Consider the following 23,050-nt stretch of genomic DNA (forward strand, 5'->3'; position numbering starts at 1 on the left):
AAAAAAAACCTAGTCTTCCCACAACAAGTTTCAGTCATTTTGAGAGACTTTAATTAGAATCTGGGAAGTAAAAATAGGTCACAGTATAAGATTCCCTGGTTCTCGCCTCACAGTTTAAATGTTTCCAGTTTTTAACATGTTTTGAATAAATTATTTTCCGATAGACTGAAGGATTTCCAGGAAATGTAAAAAGGAGTCCTGAAAGAGTTGGTAAAAGAAGGAGGCACTTCGGAGAGGTGGGTGGGATCGTTCCTGCGCCCTGGGTGGGGCAGGGGAAAAGCGTATTTCCATGAAGCCAGTACACTGAAATTCCCTGATGCTGCTCAGCAAGTGTGCAATCAGAATCCTTAAGAGGGTGGTCAATGCAACACGAGAAAAATCCCAAACCATGGGAAGGTTCTGTTACTGCCTAAGGTTTTCGTCAGCTTCACATGCCTTTTAATGACACTTATCCATGAACTTTTCTTTCTTTATATGTGTGGAATATGCACGTGTGTGTGTGTGTGTGTGTGTGTGTGTGTGTGTGTGTGTGTGTAAGCAGGAGGACATTGTTTGGATGGCCTTTCCTATTTCTCTCCATCTTATTTCTTGAGAAAGGGTCTCTCACTGAACCCAGGTCCTGCCATCTCAGCTAGGCTAGCTGGCCAGAAAGCCCCCTGAATCTGGACTTCTTTCCCTCTAGGGTTAAAGACATGTGCCACCCTGATGACTTTTTTTTTTTTTTTTTTTAGGTAGATTTTGGAGATTTAAACTCAGGTCCATATAAGTGCGTAGCAAACGTAATACCCACTGAGGTTTTTCCACACACTGAGATTCTTATTTTTGAATTTAAAAAGCTCAACAAGTCTTTCTGCCTAAGACATCTGCATTGTCAGCGAGAGTATCTTACTTTGCCATGTGGTGGCAATCCAAAGAAGAGGGGAATGAGATACTGAGTAGTATTCTTCACCTGTGTGTCTCTCTCTCTGTGGTGTTCAGAAGGTTAGTGATGTTGAAACTCAAAAGATAACAGGAAAGGGAGACAAATGTCCCCTTTATCAAAGTCACCAGAAGAAACTTTCACTTCTTTTGAGAAATAGCATCTTCCTCTGCAGCTTAGGTCAGCCTCAAGCTTGTTTATCCTCCTGCCTCTGCCTCCTGAATGCTGAGATTACAGGCACGTGCTGCTGTGCCACCTGCGGAAAGGGGATGGTGTCTATGCAAGTCTTCAGAACTTCAAAACACGATTCTTCATAACATCGTAACACGAGACCTGTCTTCCCCACTTTAACATTAGTCTGGTAGAAAACCTGGGCAGTGTGTACAGCAATATGGGCCACTCATGAACGATGATCTACAGCTAGAACTTACCACCTTGTGAAAAATATTAAAGATAGGAAATGATATACTTTTATAAAAACACGCATTAAACAAAATAGAAAGCTATTGGAATACTTCTTGTCCCACCACGCTTCATAACATCTCTTTGTATGTTTCACACACTATGTTAACCACACCAATGCTCTGCCCAAGGTTACAGTCTCGTTATATGTAGACAGCTAGACTATGGCTCGGAGAAGCTGATTTCAATGTCTAAGGTCATCATTGTGTTATTTCAGAGGACGATTCCAGCGCCCTTGACAAGACACACGTCCATATCTTCCTTCCTGAGCCAGTTATGGTCTTCAGTTTATTACTTGTTACTTGTTGTTTGTGTTCAGGGACTGATCACCCCAGACTGGCTCGTTATCTGTCAGTATATAGCCTACAGATGGGCTGATTTTCTTTCCCTCTGCGATGGGAAATACAAACAATGCTTTACCTACAGGCAACCCAGCAGCTCTCAGAGTTTGCCTGAACTCCGAGCCTCTGATTTTTACGAAGGCACTGTGCAAAGTGATGCTTCATCTCCTGGTGAGAAACAAATGAGTTCACCCCAGGAGGTCTGACCTCAGACAGCCAGTTTGTAAATTCACTACTCAGCTCCCAGGGAGAAAAACCTTCCCCAGACGTTGCTGGGAAGACTGGCAGCCGGGAGCATAGGGAAATGAGTGTTAATCCACTGAGCCACAGAGTCTGGCTCCTACCCTAAACTATTGCATTCATAAGGAGGCTTCAGATATGACGAATTACCTCAAATTGAAAACTGATGCACTATTTTATTTTTTTAAAAAAGGGAAGCCCTTAATTTGAAATGATGGTGACTCAGCGCTCAGGTATCTATCCGTCCAGTATTTACTATGTGTTCTGAAATTTGTTGGGCACCGGGAGGGATAAGCCAGAGCAGTCCCTGCTTGCAGCGAAATAGCGTGTTCCCAGAGTCTTTCTCTCTTATTTCTTAGAAAAACAGGTAGCGAAGGTACCTTTGAGGGGCTTTTTGATTTGAGTTACCACCCAAGAAATCTAAAAAATGAAAACAAACACCACTGTCTTAACAATACAGTGTGCATGCTAGTTGGTTTTGCCTGGTTGATACAAACGTAGCCGGGAAGAGGGACTCTTGGCTGAGGTGTTCCCTACATCAGATTAGGTCATGGCTGTGTCTATGGGGACATTTTCTTAATTGTTAATTGATGTAGGAGGGCCCAGTCCGGAATGGGCAGGTGTCATCCCTAAACACACGGCCTCCTCCGCTATATAACAAAGGAAGCTAGCTGAGCCAGCCAGGAGGAATGAGCTTAAGCAACGTGCCACCAGTTCACGGCTTTGAGTTCCTATCCTGGCTTCCCTTGATGATGGACTGTAACCTATTAGCCAAACAAACTCTTTCCACCCAAGACACTTTAGGTCACGGTGTTTATCATTGAAAGAGAAGTGAACTGGGACATTAAATGTCAAATATTTTTTTGATATTTAGCCATTTCCCTCCAGGCTATTATTTATAGTACTTGATATCTAAAACACTTAAGGCCAAGCTTGCTGAAGAAATGGGGGAAAATGATGGCGCATAATAAAATGAAATCAGGCACGCGGCCACATGCTCGGGAAGGGGAAAGAAAGTCCAGCTCCAGATGCGGGCAATGAAGTGCGCTTGCTCTTTTTGCATTAAGTCCCATAGGTCCTAGAATGCTGATCCTCCTGCTGCTAGAGACACTGTTCACCAGTGTGACGCAGGGGATGGAAAAGCACAGACTCCAGCAGGCAGACGGAGCATTCCCAGGGCACTTTCCATAATGTTATGAGCACATGGAGCGTCGTTTGGGGCCATTCTCAGAGGCTCCTGAGGCACTGAGGCCCCACGTCCTTCCTCTCCTCGCTTTGGTCTTTTACATGAGATCCATGCCTCCCTACCCTTCCAAATATGCCTAGAGCCCATCACTCTCCTAGGGACCTCACATGCATGACGTTGAGGATAGTGCTCTCTAACCTGGCCTGTTTGCTCTGGTTGGCTGGAGATCACCTTTCCAGTTCTCACTCTGTCATTTCTTTCCAGGTGCCTTGCAAGTACCATGTCACAGCAAAATCAGTGGCTTCGCATAGGCATCACACAGGCACACGCACACTGACTAAGATATAAATAAACCAAGGCACAGAAATCAAAAAGCTGTGCCGTGTGGTATGATTGTTTTTAAATTTGTTTCTAGATTTTTTTGCTTTATGCGTATAAGTATTTTGCCGCCGTGTATGTGAGGCATGGGATCCTCTGGAACTGGAGTTACGGAAGGTGATAAATTACCACGCGAATGCCGGGACCGAACCTGGGTCCTCTGCGAGGCCTCTGAAGCTTACCACTTGTTTTTAACAGTAAGGGGTACGGACCAGTGAGAAGGCTCAGTGAGTAAGAGCACTGGCTGCCAAGCCTGCTAACCTGAGTTCTAGCTCTGGAATCCAGGTGGTAGGAGTGGCAGAATGGACTCCAGCAAGTTTCCCTCTGACCTCACATACATGTCATGGCATGCGTATGTACACACGTTACATAAATGAAGAAATGTTAAAAACAACAGCAGCAACCAAAACAAAAACATCCATCAGGTACAGAACTGCTTTCTGGGCAAAGTCACACATGGTAAGATAAAATTTAGATGCAAACATAGACGGCCCATTGTCTATGATCTGTACTGTTTCCCGAAACTGGAAATCCACACTGCATGCTTCTACTTACTCCAACAAACAATCTTTAACAAGTTACAACCTTATGTTGAAGTTCAATGTTCCCCTTTCCTTCTCCAAGTATGGCTTGATCTTTGCTGCAAGGACTTTCCGCTTCAAATAGGCTTCCTCACTGAGTGACTCATCTCTGCCAGACTGTCATCCTGACACGTCACAGAAGCCCCGAGCAGATGTCTTACTCACCTCTGAGTCTGTCTTGGGCACCTTTACTTTACTTCGTGTGTATCAGCTTTTGAAAGGCAGGGCCGACTTGGTCATTGTTCACAAGATAGTCTTTTGGCTGTGCCAACCCAAAGCTAATACATAAGAAGGTGGGAAGACTCCCAAGGAGGCCCAGATGCAGGGCCATGATGGTACTGCTGTAAAACCACACACTATTGCAGGTTGTTCAAAGACTTCACAAGAAAAGGGAAAAGTACCAGGTTTTGAAGTTAAGTAATTAAAACATTTGCAATCAAGGGTTGAGGATTTCGGTCCCCTAGGCACTTTCTAAGCATTCTCCCCAGTGACTTCTTCACCATCTCGAAACACAGACGGGTGGCTTTGCAGCTTCACCCAAACCCCTAATTATCAATGCTCCCCTCTGCTTTTTGCGTCATCATGAGTATTTTAAGCAGGTGTAAAACCATCACCTCCCTGTTTTGTCTTCCACCTTACATTACCAGTAACCACCTTGACTTTAAAGTATTTACAGGTCATTTGTCCTACATATTAGTCCACTAAATATGTCATCCTAGTAGTTAGGGCATCAACACACACACACACACACACACACACACACACACACACACACACACACACACACCCCACTAAGAGACCTTTTGCAGAGACATGGTTATTTTGTATTGGTTTAGTATCCCTTTCAATAAACTCTTCAAAACAGAAATAGGTATTAACTTTCGAAGCTAAAGGAGATATAAAAGGCTGAATACACAAAACGCAGTATTCCATATAAATGAGCCGCAGGCCATACGCACCGACCCAGGGTTTTTGTGAAGCAACTTTTCTGTCTTATAACATTTAGGAAACCAGAAAGAAGTTTCTTTAGCTAATACATGTCGTGTAAAGCGTGAGTCAGTTTACGTTAGTGCTGTCCAAAGCTGTTAAAGCACACAGTTAAAGCAAACAAAGAGAATGAAGTATACAAAGCTATCTTTTAACCGTACACCAATGGAGTGCTTCCACAGATATCGGATATAAAAAAACAACAGAAGGCACTGAAGCATAAAGTCACTCACATCAAGGGAGCCTTCATTTATAACGATCATCCCCATGTTCTTCTTCAGAAGTCTGCAGGAGTGTCCTGGGCACACAATAAACAGGCACCATTAGTCTTCCAGGAAAGAAGGGACGCTTGGAGAGCAAGGGTATGACCAAATACCGAAAGAGCATCTTTACAGAGAGGGAAGGGTTATCAGCTGTTTCCCAGACTAACAGGAAGTTAAAGATGAAACACTCTGGTTGGCCATCAGGAAGGGTGTGAGGTAAGGACGACATTTGCAGCTGCCTTGATAAACAATATGGAACAACCGAGTTTAGTGTTTCCACATCCTCAAGGCTGCCAGGCATATGCACTGTATCCTTTATGGTGGCCAAAATGAAGGGTAAAGGCTGGGCCAGCAGGTGTTTACAGAGAAGGTTCGGGAGGGTGGGCGACTCTCTTGGATCTGCTGGCCTCACTATCTCCCTGTCCTGGATGGTAGTGACATCATTTTCTTGCCCTTCTTACCTGACTCATCTTACACTAGCAAAAATTATAGCAGTATTGTTTACACTCGTGTCGCTGGCTGTACTCTCAGCGCCTTGCTCAGCCACCATCAGAGCAGCTTCCTCCCGTAGCAGATGGGAACCAATACCGTAGCCGCAACAGCAGCCAGACGTTATGCAGAGAATGAGAGACCCTAAACGGGATGCCTCCATTAAACCCTTTCCATTAGGTCTCAGGGAACCCTGGAGAAGAGGAGGCAGCAAGGGTGTACAAACCAGAGGGGATGGAGGACACCAAGGAAACAAGGCCTTCTAAATCATCAGGATCTTTGTGCATGCGAACTCAGAGGCTAAGGCAGAATGCACAGGGCCTATACTGGTCTGCACCAGATGGGGTCCTAGAGATGAAGAAAGAAGCAGACACATGCCCCATTCTTCATCCAAAAGTGAGCTCCAATTGGTAACTACTTGACAATGAAAAATTAGTTTTTTCCAAGGGAGTCTCACTGGGGGAAACAAACTACTTTTCAGGGTAGGCCGCATAGATGCCCCGCAGTACACGGCCAGTAGAAAACAGACTCAGTGGCATCTTTGGAGGTTCCTGTCTCATAATGTCATGACAGGGCTTAAGAGTTATTTTTAATGCTCTTTTTTTAATTTTATTTATATATCTTCTCTCTTTTTATCCTACAGGTCTTTCATGTATAATTTATAGCTTCCAGTTCAGGTGTGTGAACGATTGGGTCTCTGCATCTATATGTTTCTTGTGCCTCTTCTTGGGCTCTTTTCCCTCTGTTTGGTCTGATTCTAATGTGACAGTTTTTGTTTTATCTTATTATTATCCCCTAGAAGGCTGTTTGTTTCCTAATGAGAGATAGAAGGGGGCTGGATTCAGATGGGAAGGAAGGTGGAGAGAAACTGGGAGGAACAGAGACAGGAGAAGCTGTAATCAGGATGTGAGAAAAATTCTATTTTCAAAAGAAGAAAAAAAAATTAAAAAATTGGAATACCAGCTACCTCTCATCATTGCCATTTGGTCAAAGCCACCATTACACGCCCTTGGGTCACTGACTACTCTGCTGCTTTACTGGCTTCTCAAGACTGACGTCACTCTGCACTCAGTCTGTGTCCACAGGAAGCCCATCACGTCTCTCCCTGTGGAATATCATCCTATGTCTTCCCTGTCACGCAGAGCAAACCCAGAGGCTTTTCAAGGCCTGTCTCTGCCATCCTGTCTGGCTCCCCCCTCAGCACCGGGGCTCGCTCTGCAGCAGAGGGCAATCAATACCTTGCTACCCACAGCAAACTCCTCCTCCTCTTCCAGGTCTTTCCTCAAATGTCACCTTCTGCAAGTTCTTCCTGATTTCCCTCTGTGCAATGCCCTTTTTCCTCCCATATGACGTGTGTGTGTGTGTGCGCGCGTGCGCGTACATGTATGCACATGCATGCACATGCATGCAGGGCTAGAGGCTGACCACGAGTGCCATCCCTCAGGTGCCATCTACCTCTCACTGGTTTGGAGCTCACCCAGTAGGCCAGGCTGAGCCTGTGCCTGCTCATTGCTTGAATGTTAACCTAAAAAAAATTCAATAAAAATCTCTACTACTTACACAGACTTTGTGATGGCTATTCCTGGTTGCCAACTTGACTCCATCTGGAATTAATTAAAACCCAAGCAGCTGGGTACACCTGTGAGGGACTTTTTTTTCTCAATTAAAACATTAGAAGTGGGAAGACCCATGTTTACTATGGATCATTTGAGGTAGGAAGATTTCACATTTAATCTTGGCCATACAGTCTACTGGCGGCTTAGATGAAGGAAATGGAAGAAGGAAGCTTTTTGCCTGCTTGCTCTCACCCTCGATAGCAAGGTCACAGCTTTACTGACATCAGAGCCCACTTCTTTGGGATTCTCTTACGTACTGAAGACCTATGGAAACACCCAGCCTTGTGGGCTGGACTGAACAACTACTGACTTCTTGGACTCCCCACTGGTAGACAGTCGTTGTTGGACTAGTTGGACCACAGTCTGTAATAAATTCCTATATATCTATATATCTGTGTCTCTATATTTAGAGGAACAAAACTTTAAGAATGAATATATATACTATGGATATATATTTATTATATGTAACATATATAATACATAATGATCACAGAATTGTGTATATATATGTATATAAACATATATATACATATTCATTCTACAAATTCTGTTCCTTTAGAGAGCCCTAATACAAATTTACTATATGTTTATGGTATAGCTTTTATATTTTAAGGACAATTTAGGGTGACTGCTAAAAGTAAAATGCACTGTTAGCTAAATGTACTTGAGATGAAGAGATCTTAACAACCTTCTAAGGGTGTGGTTCCATGCTATGTATAACATGCATGCTCAATTCTGGGGAGTTTCATATGTAATGTTCATGATCAATATATAGAAGTGAATCCTTTGTCTTACAGTGTTTGGGCTATCTATCCATGGTTACTGAACCTGGAAAAAAGATTCTTCCTTTTCCATATTATTAGCATTACAGGTTTTGCACAACACCAAATACTTTCCTCTTTGTGAGACTTGTACTACGCGTCACATTTTGTCTCCTCCATCCTCAAATGTATGTGCTGAAGCCTTGACTCTCCCCACTGTGGTCTGCACATGGACGTGGCCCTTTAAGGCGGTGATTAAAGTTAAATGAAGTGGCCCGCTATGGTCTGTGTCGTCTTATATTGCCTCAAATTTCAGTTTTTTATTTCCCAAAAATGTGAGAAATACATTTCTGTTGCTACCTAGTCTGTGATACTCTCTTATAGCAGCTTGAGAGAACTAATACAAACATTTTGCAAAAAAATTAGGAACTGACTGCAGAATGAAAGTGAACGGACAGCCCTATGTTCAGAACAACGTCTGGCCACAACGAGTAGATCTGGCCCATAAACACACCACCGGTCCAGTTTCTAGACTTTGAAAGGCAGCTGCAGAAACGTTACATTCATAGGCCACTGATGGATCGAACGTTCCTCCAGCAAGATGCAGCGTCTGAGAGTGCATGTGTGGTTGTACGAGCTGGTGTGGCCATATACAAAACCACTGCAACTTTAAAGGGGGGCATTGGGGCCACAAGTAAACAAATAGGTGAGCTTAATAACATTACGCATTGAGAGCCTTGGGATATCACGTCTTAAAATATCCTGTTATGGATGAGGAGAGGTGGCCTCCTCCCGTGTTCTCTCTGACCCCAGCTAGAGCAGCAATCTCAGCTCTTGTGTTCCAGAAGAATTCACACTGGGGGACAGGTGTAGCAAGCAAGGTGTCAGGGTTTATTTCAGCAGGTGAGAAAGCAGAAGTGGGAAGTGCGTTCTCTCCCCAGAAGGTGGCTCGGATGAGTGAAAGGCACAGGGACACTCTAGCCCTTGGACTAGGTGTCTTGGTTAATAGCATCTACTTCTCTTACCATCAGTCTGTGTTAAGTTCCCAGTGCTGTGATAAATACTTCGACCCAAAGCAACTTGGGGACGAGGCAGGAACTGAAGCAGAAGTTGTAGAGGAACACTGCTTACGGGCTTGTTCCCCATGGCTTGCTCAGTCAGTTTTCTTAAATTATTTAGGACTGTGGGCCAGGGTAGCAACTCCAGCAGGCTAGGCTCTCCCACATCAATCATCCATCAAGAAAATGCCCTACAGCCTTGTCTACAGACAAACTGATGGAGGCATTTTCTCAAGCAACGTACCTCCAAAGTCAGAAGTTTTTCTTTGGGCTGCCAACCAGCTCCCAAATGAAGACACAGAGACTTGTTTTTAGCTATGAATGCTTGGTCTTGGGCTTGTCCCACTAGCTCTTTTAACTTAATTGAACCTGTTTCTATTTATCTACATTTTGCCTCAGGGCTTTTAACCTTTCTTTCATTCAGTATGTCCTACTTTCCTGCCACGTGTCTGTCTGTCTGGCCTCTTGTGTTTCCCTGGTATCTCTTTTTCTTTCTTCTCTTCGAGCCTAAATTCCTCCTCCTCCTTACTCTCCCTGCCCGAAGTCTCTCCTATACTTTCTCCTTCAATACTGGCCATTCAGCTTTTTATTAAACCAATCAGTGTCTTAGGCAGGCAAGGTAAAAGAGCAACACATCTTTCCATAGTTAAACAAATATTCCACAACATCCCTCTTCCCAGATAACTCTACCATGTGTCAAGCTGATACGAAACTAGCCAGACACCACCCTTGGGACAGTCTGGCATAATCTCCTTTCTGGAATAGGAAGAGGCTTTCTTAGAAGATACCCTTTCACACATTTCAGTCTGTTAGAATTAAGTACATTAGATATAAGAATTCACATAAAGTTGAGACGTTCTCTAGGGAAAAGGGCAATGATGTCATGTACCTGCTCCAGGTCAGGGGGTGGGGCTCCTTGCAAGGGATCGGGGTCCACTGAGACTGGCTTTGTTGTTTTTCCAACAGCCCTGTCCTTCTTGAATCGGTTCAGATTAACTATCTCATGACCAAAGTCCCTGTCTTCAGTGTCCCCAGACTCGGGGTTTTACCACATCTTTAATTCATCTTATTAAAACACACTGGCCTGTTAGAAGGTACCAGGATTTAAAATTGGAGTGGGGTGAATTACCGATATTGATGGCAGTTTCTTGCTTGTCCCCAGTCAGGATCCATATTTTGATGTCAGCTTTCATGAGAGTTTCTATAGTTTCAGGCACCTGGTCTTGTAATTTATCCTCGATGGCTGTAGCTCCAAGTAGCTGAAGATTCTGGGGGGAAAAGTGTTACAGATTTGAAGGGGAAAACTACTTTATTGGTTAAGAACAAAATGTGAAATATGTTCAAATCAGAGACAAAGGTAACTCAAGGATTTGGGCATAAATCCCAGCTATCCTGTTGTTTTCTTTCTTAAGGATCCTTGACTTTAATCCAGTTGTTTTTGGCTGAGAATGACATTCCCTGAAGCTGGATTACCTTAACTCTTTCTAAAGTAAGGATCTGATTAACAAACCTGACCCCCACTCCCCAAATGAGGGGCACTAAAAAGTCGGCTAAAAAGGAGTAGGTGGCTACTGGAAACAGATCAGGGAGAAACGATCTTGACCTGTTTAAAAAGAGATTAAATTTCACTTTGATGCAGTGTCAGGAAACACACACCAACAGAACCGAACATGATGAGGAGGTGAGAACAATAAACTGAGCGACAGCTTGAGTCTCTAAGAAAACCCAGTTTGAGTGTTTTCCTCGTGGCTTTAGATTTGTGTGCTGGAAGGTGAGATCATCACAGGACTCTAGTGTATTGGGCGCTATCTTTCCCATAAAAGCTAATATAGTGAATTTATTCATACCTCAGGGATGCTGCGAGTTTTGATTCTGAAATACCACAATTGTGGTGGTTTGAAAGAAAATGGCCCCCAAAGGGAGTGGCACTATTAGGAGGTATGGCCTGTTGGAGTATTTAGGGTCATGTTGGAGGAAGTGTGTCACTGTATTGGAGGTGGGCTTTGAGGACTCATATATGTTCAAGCCATGCCCAGTGAGACAAACCACTTCCTGTTGCTTGCAAGTCACGATGTAGGACACTTGGCTCCTCCTCCAGCACCATGTCTGCCTGTACACCACCATGTCTCATTATGATAATAATGGACTAAACCTCTGAAGATGTAAGCCACCCCAATTAAAAGTATTTCCTTTATAAGACTTGCTGTCGTCATGGTGTCTCTTTACAGCAACAAAACCCCTAACTAACATAACATAACAACACAGTCAAAAGTCTAATGAAGCAAGTCACATGAACTTTTTGTTTTCTTTCAGTAAATATATCTTATGCCTATACTACACTCTATCTATCTATCTATCTATCTATCTATCTATCTATCTATCTATCTATCTATCTATCTATCTATACTATATAGTATGTAATGCCATCATGTATGAAAAAAACAATGCAAGTATTTTATCTCAAAATGCTTTATTGCTAAAAATGTTAATGGTCACCCGAGCCTTCAGGATCAACATGTTTTTGCCAGGGAAGCATCTGGCCTTGATTGATGCTGATAGCTCCTGACATGTCAGCTGAGGAGGCTTGCCAATTAAAATAAGACAATGAGATCTGCCACGTGGTCAATTCATTCCATGCACTGTTTTCTCGGGAGCATGCAATGCTGTTTGACAGCCTTTTATCCACAGTAGAACTTTTTCAAAGTTGGACTCAGTCATCTCAAACCTTGCCACTGTCTTCCCAAACAAGTTTCTAGAACATTCTAAATCTTCTGCTATTATTTCAACAATTTTCATAGCATCCTCCTTGGCAATAGATCCCACTGCAAGAAAGCAATTTTGCTTTGTTTACTTGTGTTTTTTCCCCCTCATCCATTAAAGTTTTATCATATGACTACAGAAATTTATTTGCAGCCTCTAGTTCTTTTGCTATGCCCACCACATATGCAGTTACTCCCTTCCCGGAAGTCTTGAATCCCTGAGAGGAATCTCTGAGGGCTGGAACCACCCTTCTCCATGGTCCTTTAATGTGTTGTTATTTTTCCCTCATCCAGTGAATTGGATCTAGGCATCTAGGATGGTGAATTGTTTCTGAAAGGCTTTCAATTTACCCAGATCCATCAGAGAATCACTACTACACCCACATCCTTTACAGAAAGTATTTCTTGAGTAATAAGCCTTAAAAGCCGTCCTTGCTCCTTGATTTGTGGGCTGCAGAGTGAATGTCGTGCTGGCAGGCATGAAAACATTAATCTTCTTATGTTTATAAATCTGTTAAAATCATTGGCTGACCAGGTGCACTGTCAATGAGTAATAATATTTTAAATTATTTTTTCCCCAAGCTGTATGCCTCAGGAATGGGTATCAAATGTCCAGCACGCCATGTTATAAACAGATACGTCACCCAGGCTTTGCTGTCCAATATACAGGACATAGGCAGAGGAGATTCACTGTAGTATAACCCTCAAAGGCCCAAAGACTTCCAGAATGGCAAATGAGTACTGGTCTACCTTAGCTACCAGCTGTATTGTCCCAATTTGTCCCTTAGAAGTCCAGCACTGATTTCTACTCTCTAGCTATGAATGCTTTGGGTGGATTCTTTTTTCTGATTAGAAGCTCACTTGATCCTCACTGAAAATCTGTTTGCTGATATAGAAGTCTTCATCAACTATCTCCACTAGACCTTCTGGATACCTTGTTGCAGCTCCTGCATCAGCAATTGCTGAATGACTTGGAACTTCCATGTATGGAGATGGCCTCTTCATTTAAAGCACTTGAGCCAACCCTCTCCTCACCCCTATCTGCCTTCACAGAATTGAAGAGGTTAAGAGCTGTGTTTTGAGAGTGAGAATTCTGTCACAGACCCACCCATGCCAAGAGCTTGCTTTGAATTAGGCTTTGGCTCAGAGGAATGCTTTAGCAGGTTTGATCTCCTAACAAACCACAAAGACGGTCTCCACATCACTGTCAGGATATTGTTTTGCTTTTGTATCATTCATGTGTTCATTGGAACTGGACTTTAACTTCCTTTAAGAATGATAGTCACCACTAGGCTACTTGGTGAGAAAGACCAACTTTCAGTCTTTCTTGGCTTTAGATATACTTTCCTTGTTTAGTTTAATAGTCTCCAGATTTTGATTTAAAATGAGAGACACCCAACCCTTCCTTTTGCTTAAGTATTTGGATGTGACAGCAGAGTGAATCTACTTCCAATATCTGTAGCTCAGAGAATAAGGCCCATGGAGAGGGAGGGAGATAGAGGAATGGCTGGCTAATGGAGCCATGAGAACACACATATTTATTAAGCTTATGGTGTTTCAAAACAAGTACAACAGTGAAGGGTTACTGAATACAGATTATCATAAGAAATGCAATAATCAAGACAGGTCTGGTTATTATGCAACATCACAAGAACTACCAAGACTTAACAGTAAGACATGTTGTGAGCACATGCCAGACTTGCAGGTAGTTTATGTCTGCATCAGCCCTGGGTGCTTCTAGCGGAAACTCTAAAAATGACTTAGGAGAAGGTTTGGTTTTCCTTCCATAAGTAGGCGTGAGGTAGGTAGTGACTGGGAACTCAACCACATCTCCACATTCAACCCCACAATTCATTTCCTAATGTCTCAGAGTGGTTGCCCTGGGAACAACTGAAATGGCAATTCTGAAGGCAAGAACAAGGAGTCAACAGCAAATCTATCTGCTTCTCATTTGGAAAACAACTGTTTCTACACATTCCAACATATTTCCAAACAAAGCCAGTTGGCCAGTCTATGTTATAGGGCTGTCACCAATTATACATTTAGTTTTTCTAGCCTCCACGGTGGATATGCCTAGGCAGACGGATGGGTGGGACTGAGTGCTAAATTATCTCGTCAATAGCCTCTTCTACAAGGGACACACAGAGGGCCAAGTATATGAAAGGTGCTTGCATGGTATGTTTATAGCTATAGCTCTTCACCTTCCTCAGTGCCTCCTCTAGTGACACCTGACTCATACAACGAAGCCAAACTCAAAGTTACTGCTTCTTTTCCCTTTCTGCTCAGAGTTCAGCTCTTTCATGTTTTCACGTACCATACAGATTGAACACGTACCATGGAAGAACCTGAAATGACATGCAACCTGCATGTGTTTGAGCACCAACAAGATACCACAAGTGAGAAGGAAATCCTATACATAACCTCAGGTAACAGGTGGCAGTCAAAGTGTAGGTACAACAAGATGCGGACAGTTATAACACAAAATTACTTTCAGACTTGTAAGTGAGGGATATATGGAAGAAATGAATTCCATATTTAGATTTGGGTCTCATTTCTGAAGAATCTTATTATGTAGACAAAGTTTCAAACCTGGGAAGAAAACCAAACCGAACCAAACGAACAACAACAAGAACCAACTCTGAAACACTTTTGGTCCCGAGCAAGTCTGCCTGTGTTACAATCAGGTGTTAGAATGTGGGACTCTGGAAGGATTGCTGAAATACAGGATCACATCCTTTATCTTTGCATCCAAATGACATTGAGAGTAAGCACTGGGTATGTTCCCTAAGTGACAAACAAGACAGAATCCAAACCCAAATGTTCCAAAATATTGCTACCATTGAGACCGCTTTATTGTCAGTATGTTCCAAGTCCCCTGAACAGCTATCAGACACACCTGGTATGTGACATTTAGTATATGACACAAAAAAATGGGAATTCTTTTTTTTTTTTTAAAAAAAAGAAGACAGTATTATTTTATTATCTCTAATAGGAAGCAGATTTGAAATCTATTATACCCTGATGAATAATTATCACTGAGGTCAAGGAGAAGAGGCAGAAAGGCTCACTGTCAGCGAGGCAGCATCAGTGTTGCTGTATCCCAGCGTGCGCACAGTGCCTCCATCAGCTCTTGCATCTACTTTGAGGCATTTGCAGTTACATCATTCCGGCTCACATCCTCTCGAGGATAAAGATAGAGCTGTGTTCAAATTTTAAATTTTCTATGGGGGCTTGATAAGGTCTTTTAATAATCACAGAGATTGTTCAGAGACAAAGCCTTGGAAGTTTCTAACCTAGAAAAAGATTACCTTTCGTAATGTGTTTCACAAAACACTGGGTAACTAGATAATTGGTGTGAGTCAAGATACGGGACACAGCCATGAGAACTGTATAAACACACACATTTGTGTAGTTCCCAGCTCTACTCTCGGGGGGAAAATGAGCTCAGAAAGTATATAGGTACAAATTACCACACACAAAGCTATAAAAATAAAATGACTTCACCGGAGAGATCATGAAGAAATCCTGTTTGAAAAAAGGCAAGAGTCTGGTTTTATACGGCAAAGGAAAACATTTTAACCTAAGCACAAAAAATATGAAGAAACAGGGATGTAGGGCCAGTCAGGTATGTGGGGAAAGGTGATGAGCAGGCCAGCATGGTGTGCGGAAGGTGGCTGTTCTCACAGGAGTTTCTACAGGTGTCATGACCAGTTCTGAGCCTTCAGCAAAACGACAGTGGTCCTAACCCAGGTGTGAAGACACACTACACCCCAGAGGCTGCTGTGTCCCTTTATCCTGAGTGCTCCGAGCACGGCAGTCCCCACCGTGGGTGGAGGGCTCTGCAGACGCCTTTCCTTCCTCTCGGCGTTCATTGTGAGATTAGGATCTTGACTGATAGGCTGTTTTGCTTTCGGAAATTAATATCTTTAGCTACACAGCCGTCATTAGAACAGAAAAGATGTGAACTTTGCGTGCTTTTCCTGATCGTGGCACCAAAGTGTTCAGGCGGTAATCAATTTCATCCCAAATATGTATTACCTTACACAGATGGCCATTAATGGCCACTGTGGGAATTACATATTCAGAATGTGTTGAAACACCAGGAAATTCCCATGGTATTCATGGAATGGAAAAAAAGAAGACTAAACGCTAATTTTCCTTTCAAAATGTCACCATGCCAAAAGTTAGAAAGGGCCAGGTTGATGACTCTTTGACATAATGTGCATTTAGTTATCACAGAAAAGTCGTGAAATAATACTTAATTACCCACAAAAGCCCTCAAAAATCTCATTTTTTCTTTAGATGTTTCTAAAGTATGTAGTCTCTCTCTTTTTTTTAAAAGGAGATAAATGCAAAATTTCTACCTCAGTGAAAGTAAAAACTTTCATATAAAATCTTTAAAAACTCCAAGTATATTCCGGTAACACATATTAAGGTGGATATAGAAACATTGTTCCCCCCCCCCGCCCCAATGTATGTATACTTTACTAAGTAACAGGCCTCCAATGTGACCTGCATTTTCATTTTAGCAAGTAGGTCATCAGTGCTTAGATACCGTATTTGTGTTATGTTTTCGAATGAGAACAATACAATAATCACGCTCATGTCAACTCGCACTTCTGAATGCAGCACGGTCTGTTTGGGCATCCGTTTCTCTGAAGACAAAGATACAATACTGATATGCAGAGCTTTACCCCTGGAGGAAATACAAACATAACCAAACAAGACACAGGAGCCCCAGGGTCAGCCTGGAAGAGGCTGATGGTAGGACAGCGCGGATAGAGAAGCACCCAGCATGGCCAAAGCAGAGAGAAGGCTACAGATACCGGTAAATGGTTCCCATTTGTGATCGGGAGTTATTGACTTCAGGGGATCAAATACACTATCTGGATTCAGAGAGGAGCAAGTGAGCCATGACATCAGGAGGAGAGCAACAGAGCAACACGCCCAGAGGAGCCAAGCGGGATGGAATCCAACTTGACATCAGTCCCTTAAACACTTGCCTTGAGCAGTACTCTGCTCCTGAAGATGCTTTCCTGCCCCGTTCCCAGTCATCCTGGTAGGTGAATCACGCCTGATTCCCTCTTACACATGTAGATCCGGTTTCACGGTTAGGGATTAGCTCCTTTGCACAGGCACACTCATGTCCGCTTTCACTCATTCATCCACTCTTCATTCATTCATTCCCTTATGACACCATGCAGGGAGATCAGAGCAAGATATCGGGAATACAATTGTGAGTTCCTTCCATTGAGGAATTATAATTTTTCAAGCAAGCCAGCCTGGTGGCTCATGACTGTAATCTCAGCACTCAGCACACCAAGGCAGGAGGACCTGCTGTGGATCTGAGACTAGGTGGGGCTAATGTAGGGAGTTTGAGAGTGAGATCCTATCTCAAAATGGGGGAAAAAAAACTTATCGGAAATGCCTGTTTCCCTTAACCTCTGCCTGCCTCGCTCTCACCTTGGCAGGCATTATAACTGCTAGGGGCGCAGTGGCACACCCAGGGCTCCACACCTAGGATTTCCCATTGACGGGGCTCGTGGGAGGCCTGGGGATGTACAGTTCCCAATAGTGTTGCTGGTTTGAGGACCTCATTGTAAGAACTGCTGGAACTCTCTATGGAGACAAGCCTGGCTGCCAGCTCAGTGATCCACCTGCTTTCTAAGTGCGGGATTAAAGGTGTGAGCCATCAGATAGAACTTGATTTCGTCTCTCTGAAAGGACATTTTGACTATTGAAAAGTCTATTATATGACTATCTATAAAAACACCAACAATAAAACCTCCACTAAGGTTGAAAAAAAAATCTGCTGGTCAGAGCCAGATTGCCAACCTGCTTTTCTCTAAACAATAATAAATAGTTCAGGGTTTGAAGGGTCACAATTCTTTGCAGCAACATAACTCTTTCATGATAGCATAAAAAGTGCCAAAGACAGTACGTAAACAAATGGAGAGAAATGGGCAGAGGGTAGATGCGGCCGTTGATCTGGCATTAGCAGATCTGTGGATACAGAAGGCTCGCAGTTGCCCCTCTCTGCACCCGAGTCTTCTTGGTTGAAAACGCTGGCTGTTTGCTTGTTTAGCATCTGCCTTTCTCCTAGGCCTAGCTTCAGGTCTTCCATTCCCGGGTCCTTCCCCCTTTGTGCAATCCTAAACTCCAGGAAAGGCTTCTTAACTACAATATAGAGTTACCACCAGAGAAACATTGCGTCACATTACAGGAATGCTATGTTTGGGGTCTGAGGAGATGGCTCCCTGATAAAGTGCTTGCCGAGCAGGCAGGAGGACCTGAGCTGGACCCCAGAATCCATGTAAAAAACTAAAACTAAAACTAAAAAAAAAGAGTTGGGTGAAGATGCGTGTTTCTAATCCCAGTGCTTGGGGAGGCAGAGGCAAGAGGATCCCTGGGGCATATTGGCCAGCCAGTCTAGCCCAGTCAAGTAAGTTCCAAGCTAGTGAGAGACCATGTGAGGAAAAACATCCAAGACTGTCCTCTGCCGTCCACACATACATCCTTGATTACACACACACACACACACACACACACACACACACACACACACACACACTGATGTGTTTAGCACTCTGTACTTACAAATGATCATAATTGATGATCACAGGAAAGAAGTACCAGCCTAGCATGGCTACTTCAAAAGCAAAATAATAAAACAAACTCTATATGACATAAGCTTGAATTCCTCTAACCCTAAACACTGAACTAAGAGTTAGGAAAACAGCCAGGAGACGTGAAGAAACAAAAGGGATGCTAATTACAGGTTACACATGCAAAGACAGGGCCACGAGGAAGCAGATCTTGTTTGAGAAGCTGTCATTTACCCAGCACAAGAACAATACATGCAATGTAGCGGGGTGGGGAGGAATATGAGACTAGAGGCCCCAGGGAAGGAAGGCTGAAGGGCCCATGTGTTATGGTAATGACAAAGCCAAAAGGGTATGTGGGGAAGAATTTTCAGTAATGGAGACAGGAGATCAGCTCTGCATTCTAGAAAGTTCACAAGTGGCCAGCCAGGCACGGAAGCTTGGTGACTCAGGGGTCAGTTAAGAGGCCACTGTTTTTCAGTTTTAACTGCAGTCATCCTGAGATCTGGATGTGGCTGGAATGCTCAGAGCTATACCATAAACTGCTTCTCAGGGCCAGCCAGGCTTTTCTGTGTTCTGTACTATGCAGAAGCAGGGGCCTCTGGGAATTTGCTTCTCAGTATCCGTTAGCACGCCATGATGCAGTTTCATTTACAAAGGAGCTCCTATGTCTTTCCCTTTTAGTGTAAGCTGGGCTACAGGACTAAAACCAAGGACATGAGTTCACTGGAATGACTTGCTGGCTGTTTCTGAAGACATCATGCAACTGGTTAATTCTTCCAAGGCCAAGAAAAAGGCTTTAACTTGATTTTTTTTTTTTTTTTTTGGTTTTTTCAAGACAGGGTTTCTCTGTGGTTTTGGAGCTTGTCCTGGAACTAGCTCTTGTAGACCAGGCTGGTCTTGAACTCACAGAGATCCGCCTGCCTCTGCCTCCCGAGTGCTGGGATTAAAGGCGTGCGCCACCACCGCCCGGCTGATTTTTTTTTTTTTGAACAGAAATCACATTTGAACTCATAAAACTAAGAACTTAGCAAATAAGATCAGAACTTCACACACCTAGCTGAAAAGACTCAAACTTTGAGAAGCAATTGGGTGTAGCTCTCCAAAACAACTCATCTATCTTATCTGGGTCAGAAGATAGTGATGCCCAGTGTTGAAGGAAAGTCTACCATGGAGTGCTTTTGAAAAGGGAGCTGTCATACCAGAAACGGGGAGCATGTGACCAGAAATGACAGGAAATCACGAGCATTCGAACTAAGATCATAAGTTGAAGGGAAAATCACAAAAATCGTATGTCATCTATCTATCTATCTATCTATCTATCTATCTATCTATCTATCTATCTATCTATCTATCTATCCATCCATCATCTATCTATCTATCTATCTATCTATCTATCTATCTATCCATCCATCCATCTATTTTAAGAGTAGGGGTTCCATCCATCCATCCATCCATCCATCCATCCATCCATCCATCCATCCATCCATCCATCCATCCACCTATCTATCTATTTTAAGAGTATACCACAGAGAGTAGGGGCTGCCTCATTTGCTAAGTGGAAAACTCCCGAGTAAGTTGATGCCCAGTCCTTCCCCAATGCTGGGCTAATGACTATGCAACTGCCACTTGATTATGTTTCATTTTTCAAGTCTCCAATATTTTTACACACTCTGTTTTCTTCTAAACTGAGTTGGCAGTCTAATGTATGGACTCTTAACATGAGACTGGAATTAAGACATAACTTTGTTTTCAATCCCTGTTCTGCTGACTAACATGGATCTATGTCCTGTATCAAGTAACTTAAATGACCCGGGAATCTACTTTCTCAACAGCAAGAAAGAGAGTAAAATTACGGGTTTAATAGTATTCTTCTGGGGGGAATAAAATTAGATAGATCATCCCAAACTGTTTTTGTATAGTATATTAGGAAAAAAATCTTGAGTAACATACTTGCTCATAATACTAAAAATTATATGCATGGTGAATTATAAAAAAGATTAGATGAATGAAGTCAGAAGTTCCAACATTTTCCTGACCATCCTAATGGACAACCATCGTGTACATCCACTCTAGGGAGCTCTAGACAACTCAGGGTATCACGGAGTTGGGGTTAGGGGTGCTGTAGCCTGACTGGCACGTGTGAAGCTGCGCGTTCGATCCCTGACCCTGAGGGGGGAAAATCAGGCAAAGAGTAGAAGATTTGAAGCTTAGTAACTGTTAGAAAGGGGCAGATGGGCTGCCAAGCTGCAAATGTTCTCAAGCAAATAGTCAAACAGGAAACTACTGGAATTCTAAACCCCATGGTCACTAGGACATCACATAAACTTTCATCTAGCTGTTAGGGCAAATGAAAGTGGCATTGTAGCCACCAAGAATAGACGTGGTAGTTTTATCTGGAGAGGCATTCCATTGTAATTCAAAAGTCTCTGTGAACCTGGCAGCCGGCAGCGCTCAAGAAAAACTCCTGTTTTCCATTAAGTTCGCTGTTTCTCTAGGAATTCTCGAAGGCACTTCTGGTTACACGCTGACAAGGGCACAAGGCTGTTGGAATCAGTCACATGAATGTCACGGTTGGTCTACATTGTACCACATTAAGGCAATCTATAAATATCCTCAAAATATCAACTACATTTTTGGGGAGAAAATAAAGGCAATAAGGAAAACAATATCAATAAAAGATCATGACTTTGATATTCCATCATAATACCTTGTCTCAGTGCCCGGGCTCTAAACCTTGTCTAGAATTACATTCTCTCTCTCTCTCTCTCTCTCTCTCTCTCTCTCTCTCTCTCTCTCTCTCTCTCTCTCAGTGTGCTCTTCCTCTCCAGTTACTACACGGGAAGCAGAGGTTTTTAATCCACTCCCATTGCAACGCTTCAGAGTCCATCACATATCAGAGACCAAGTATTTGCTGCTGAGTGTCTTTAACCATCTTCTCCTTATGTTTATATATAAGTAACATGGAAGAGCGTTTAAAAAAACGAACGAGCCTATATTTCTAAAGAAAGAATGACATAAAAGTTACCTGCTCCTTTTCTAACACACTCCTCTACTGATCCTTAGTGGTGTCACCACTGCTGCCCAGGTCATCAGTGCTTGGAGAGCACACGTGAAATTATAACTAGGGGGCAGGTTTTCATTAGGAAAGCACTTAGTAGGCGCTAGTTTCTGCATAATTTACTTAATTGAATAATTCATTTCTTCATCAAATATTTACTGAGTGATTAACACAGGCCAGGTATAGTCAAGCACTGGGGACAGGTTGATGAATATGGTAATTATGGCCACCGCCAGCGTGAAGCTTCAGTCTACTGCATGATCTACATTAATCACAAAAGACAAAGCAGGGCAAGATGCTGCCCAAACTACAGCATTCTGATTTCACTCCCCAGCTCATAAGGAAGGATCCCCTGGCTCAAATGTTCACTTTGAAGAATGCATTTCCCAAGTCATGACTTGAAATAAAAAGATAAAACTTTTATTACCAGGGAAATACTGTGTTCTGTTAATTTTAAAGAACACACACACACACACACACATTATATAGCAGCATCATATGAGGTTAAGGTAAAAGTAATTTATGTGTCTTAGAAATAGTAGAATAAAATGAAAGAGACAGATTACATTAAGAAGGCGAGAAACTTCATAGAGACAATCACCAATCAACTACAAAACCTTCTCATTATTGTTACTTATAATTCTTCCTGAGCACATATACATAAATTGGATCGAAACTTAAGTTTGTTTTAAAGCAATCTAATTTTACACCATGGAGCGCACACCTGAAGCGGTTTCATAAGTGGCACGCTGAGTCTGAATATAGGGCCTGTCCTCCAAAGGAAAACAAAAGAGGTCAAGCTTGGCATCTGCAGAATGAGACAACTGTAAATTCTCTCAGGCGGTGACGAAGAGAGAAGAGGAGGTGCTGCAGTCCACAAAGTGGGTCAAGAGCAGAGCGGGGGGGGGGGCTGCCAGGACTCCAGCCCCCCACATCTCAACCCTCTCAACTTCCAATTGTTGAGGAACTTGGCCTTCCCTATACTAAGTGTCACCTTTTGTCTTGTATTCAGTAACAAGGTACCAGTAAGCAGTTCTTGAAAGAAACCACAGTATTAGAATTATTATTCTGAAGAGGAATGCAAATGCTGGCACCCAAACAACACTGTCTTTGAACAATCATGAATAAATTTTACAGATAGATACTAAAATCCCAAATCTTCTGTAACAATAACTGTCAACAGAGAGGGCAGTGTCTGGGAACATATTTGAGCCTCCTATGTTCTGTTCCGTGTAGTGTGGTCCTGGAGGGTAAATCTGGTGCATTCTAAGATATAGATGCTCTGGAAGAAATGTAACAGGGTCACAGCAAAGGATAAGTGTCAGTATTCTCTTGGATGTGGCCTAT

The 23,050-nt window shown here is 42.9% G+C and overlaps 1 protein-coding gene across 5 annotated transcripts in view; it reads right to left on the minus strand.

Moving 5' to 3' along the window:
• Atp8a1 (ATPase phospholipid transporting 8A1) overlaps positions 1–23,050 on the minus strand; it is a 209,933-nt gene that overhangs the window by 78,623 nt on the left and 108,260 nt on the right. For all 5 annotated transcript variants that reach the window (XM_005359297.2, XM_026785120.1, XM_026785118.1 and 2 more), the window contains 2 exons: positions 10,411–10,549; positions 5,328–5,392 (listed from right to left, as the gene is read on the minus strand). In XM_005359297.2, coding sequence (XP_005359354.1) covers positions 5,328–5,392; positions 10,411–10,549 — 204 coding nt within the window. The remainder of the gene's footprint in view (positions 1–5,327; positions 5,393–10,410; positions 10,550–23,050) is intronic.

This window comes from Microtus ochrogaster, linkage group LG1, assembly GCF_000317375.1.
Source record: "Microtus ochrogaster isolate Prairie Vole_2 linkage group LG1, MicOch1.0, whole genome shotgun sequence".
Classification (NCBI taxonomy): domain Eukaryota; kingdom Metazoa; phylum Chordata; class Mammalia; order Rodentia; family Cricetidae; genus Microtus; species Microtus ochrogaster.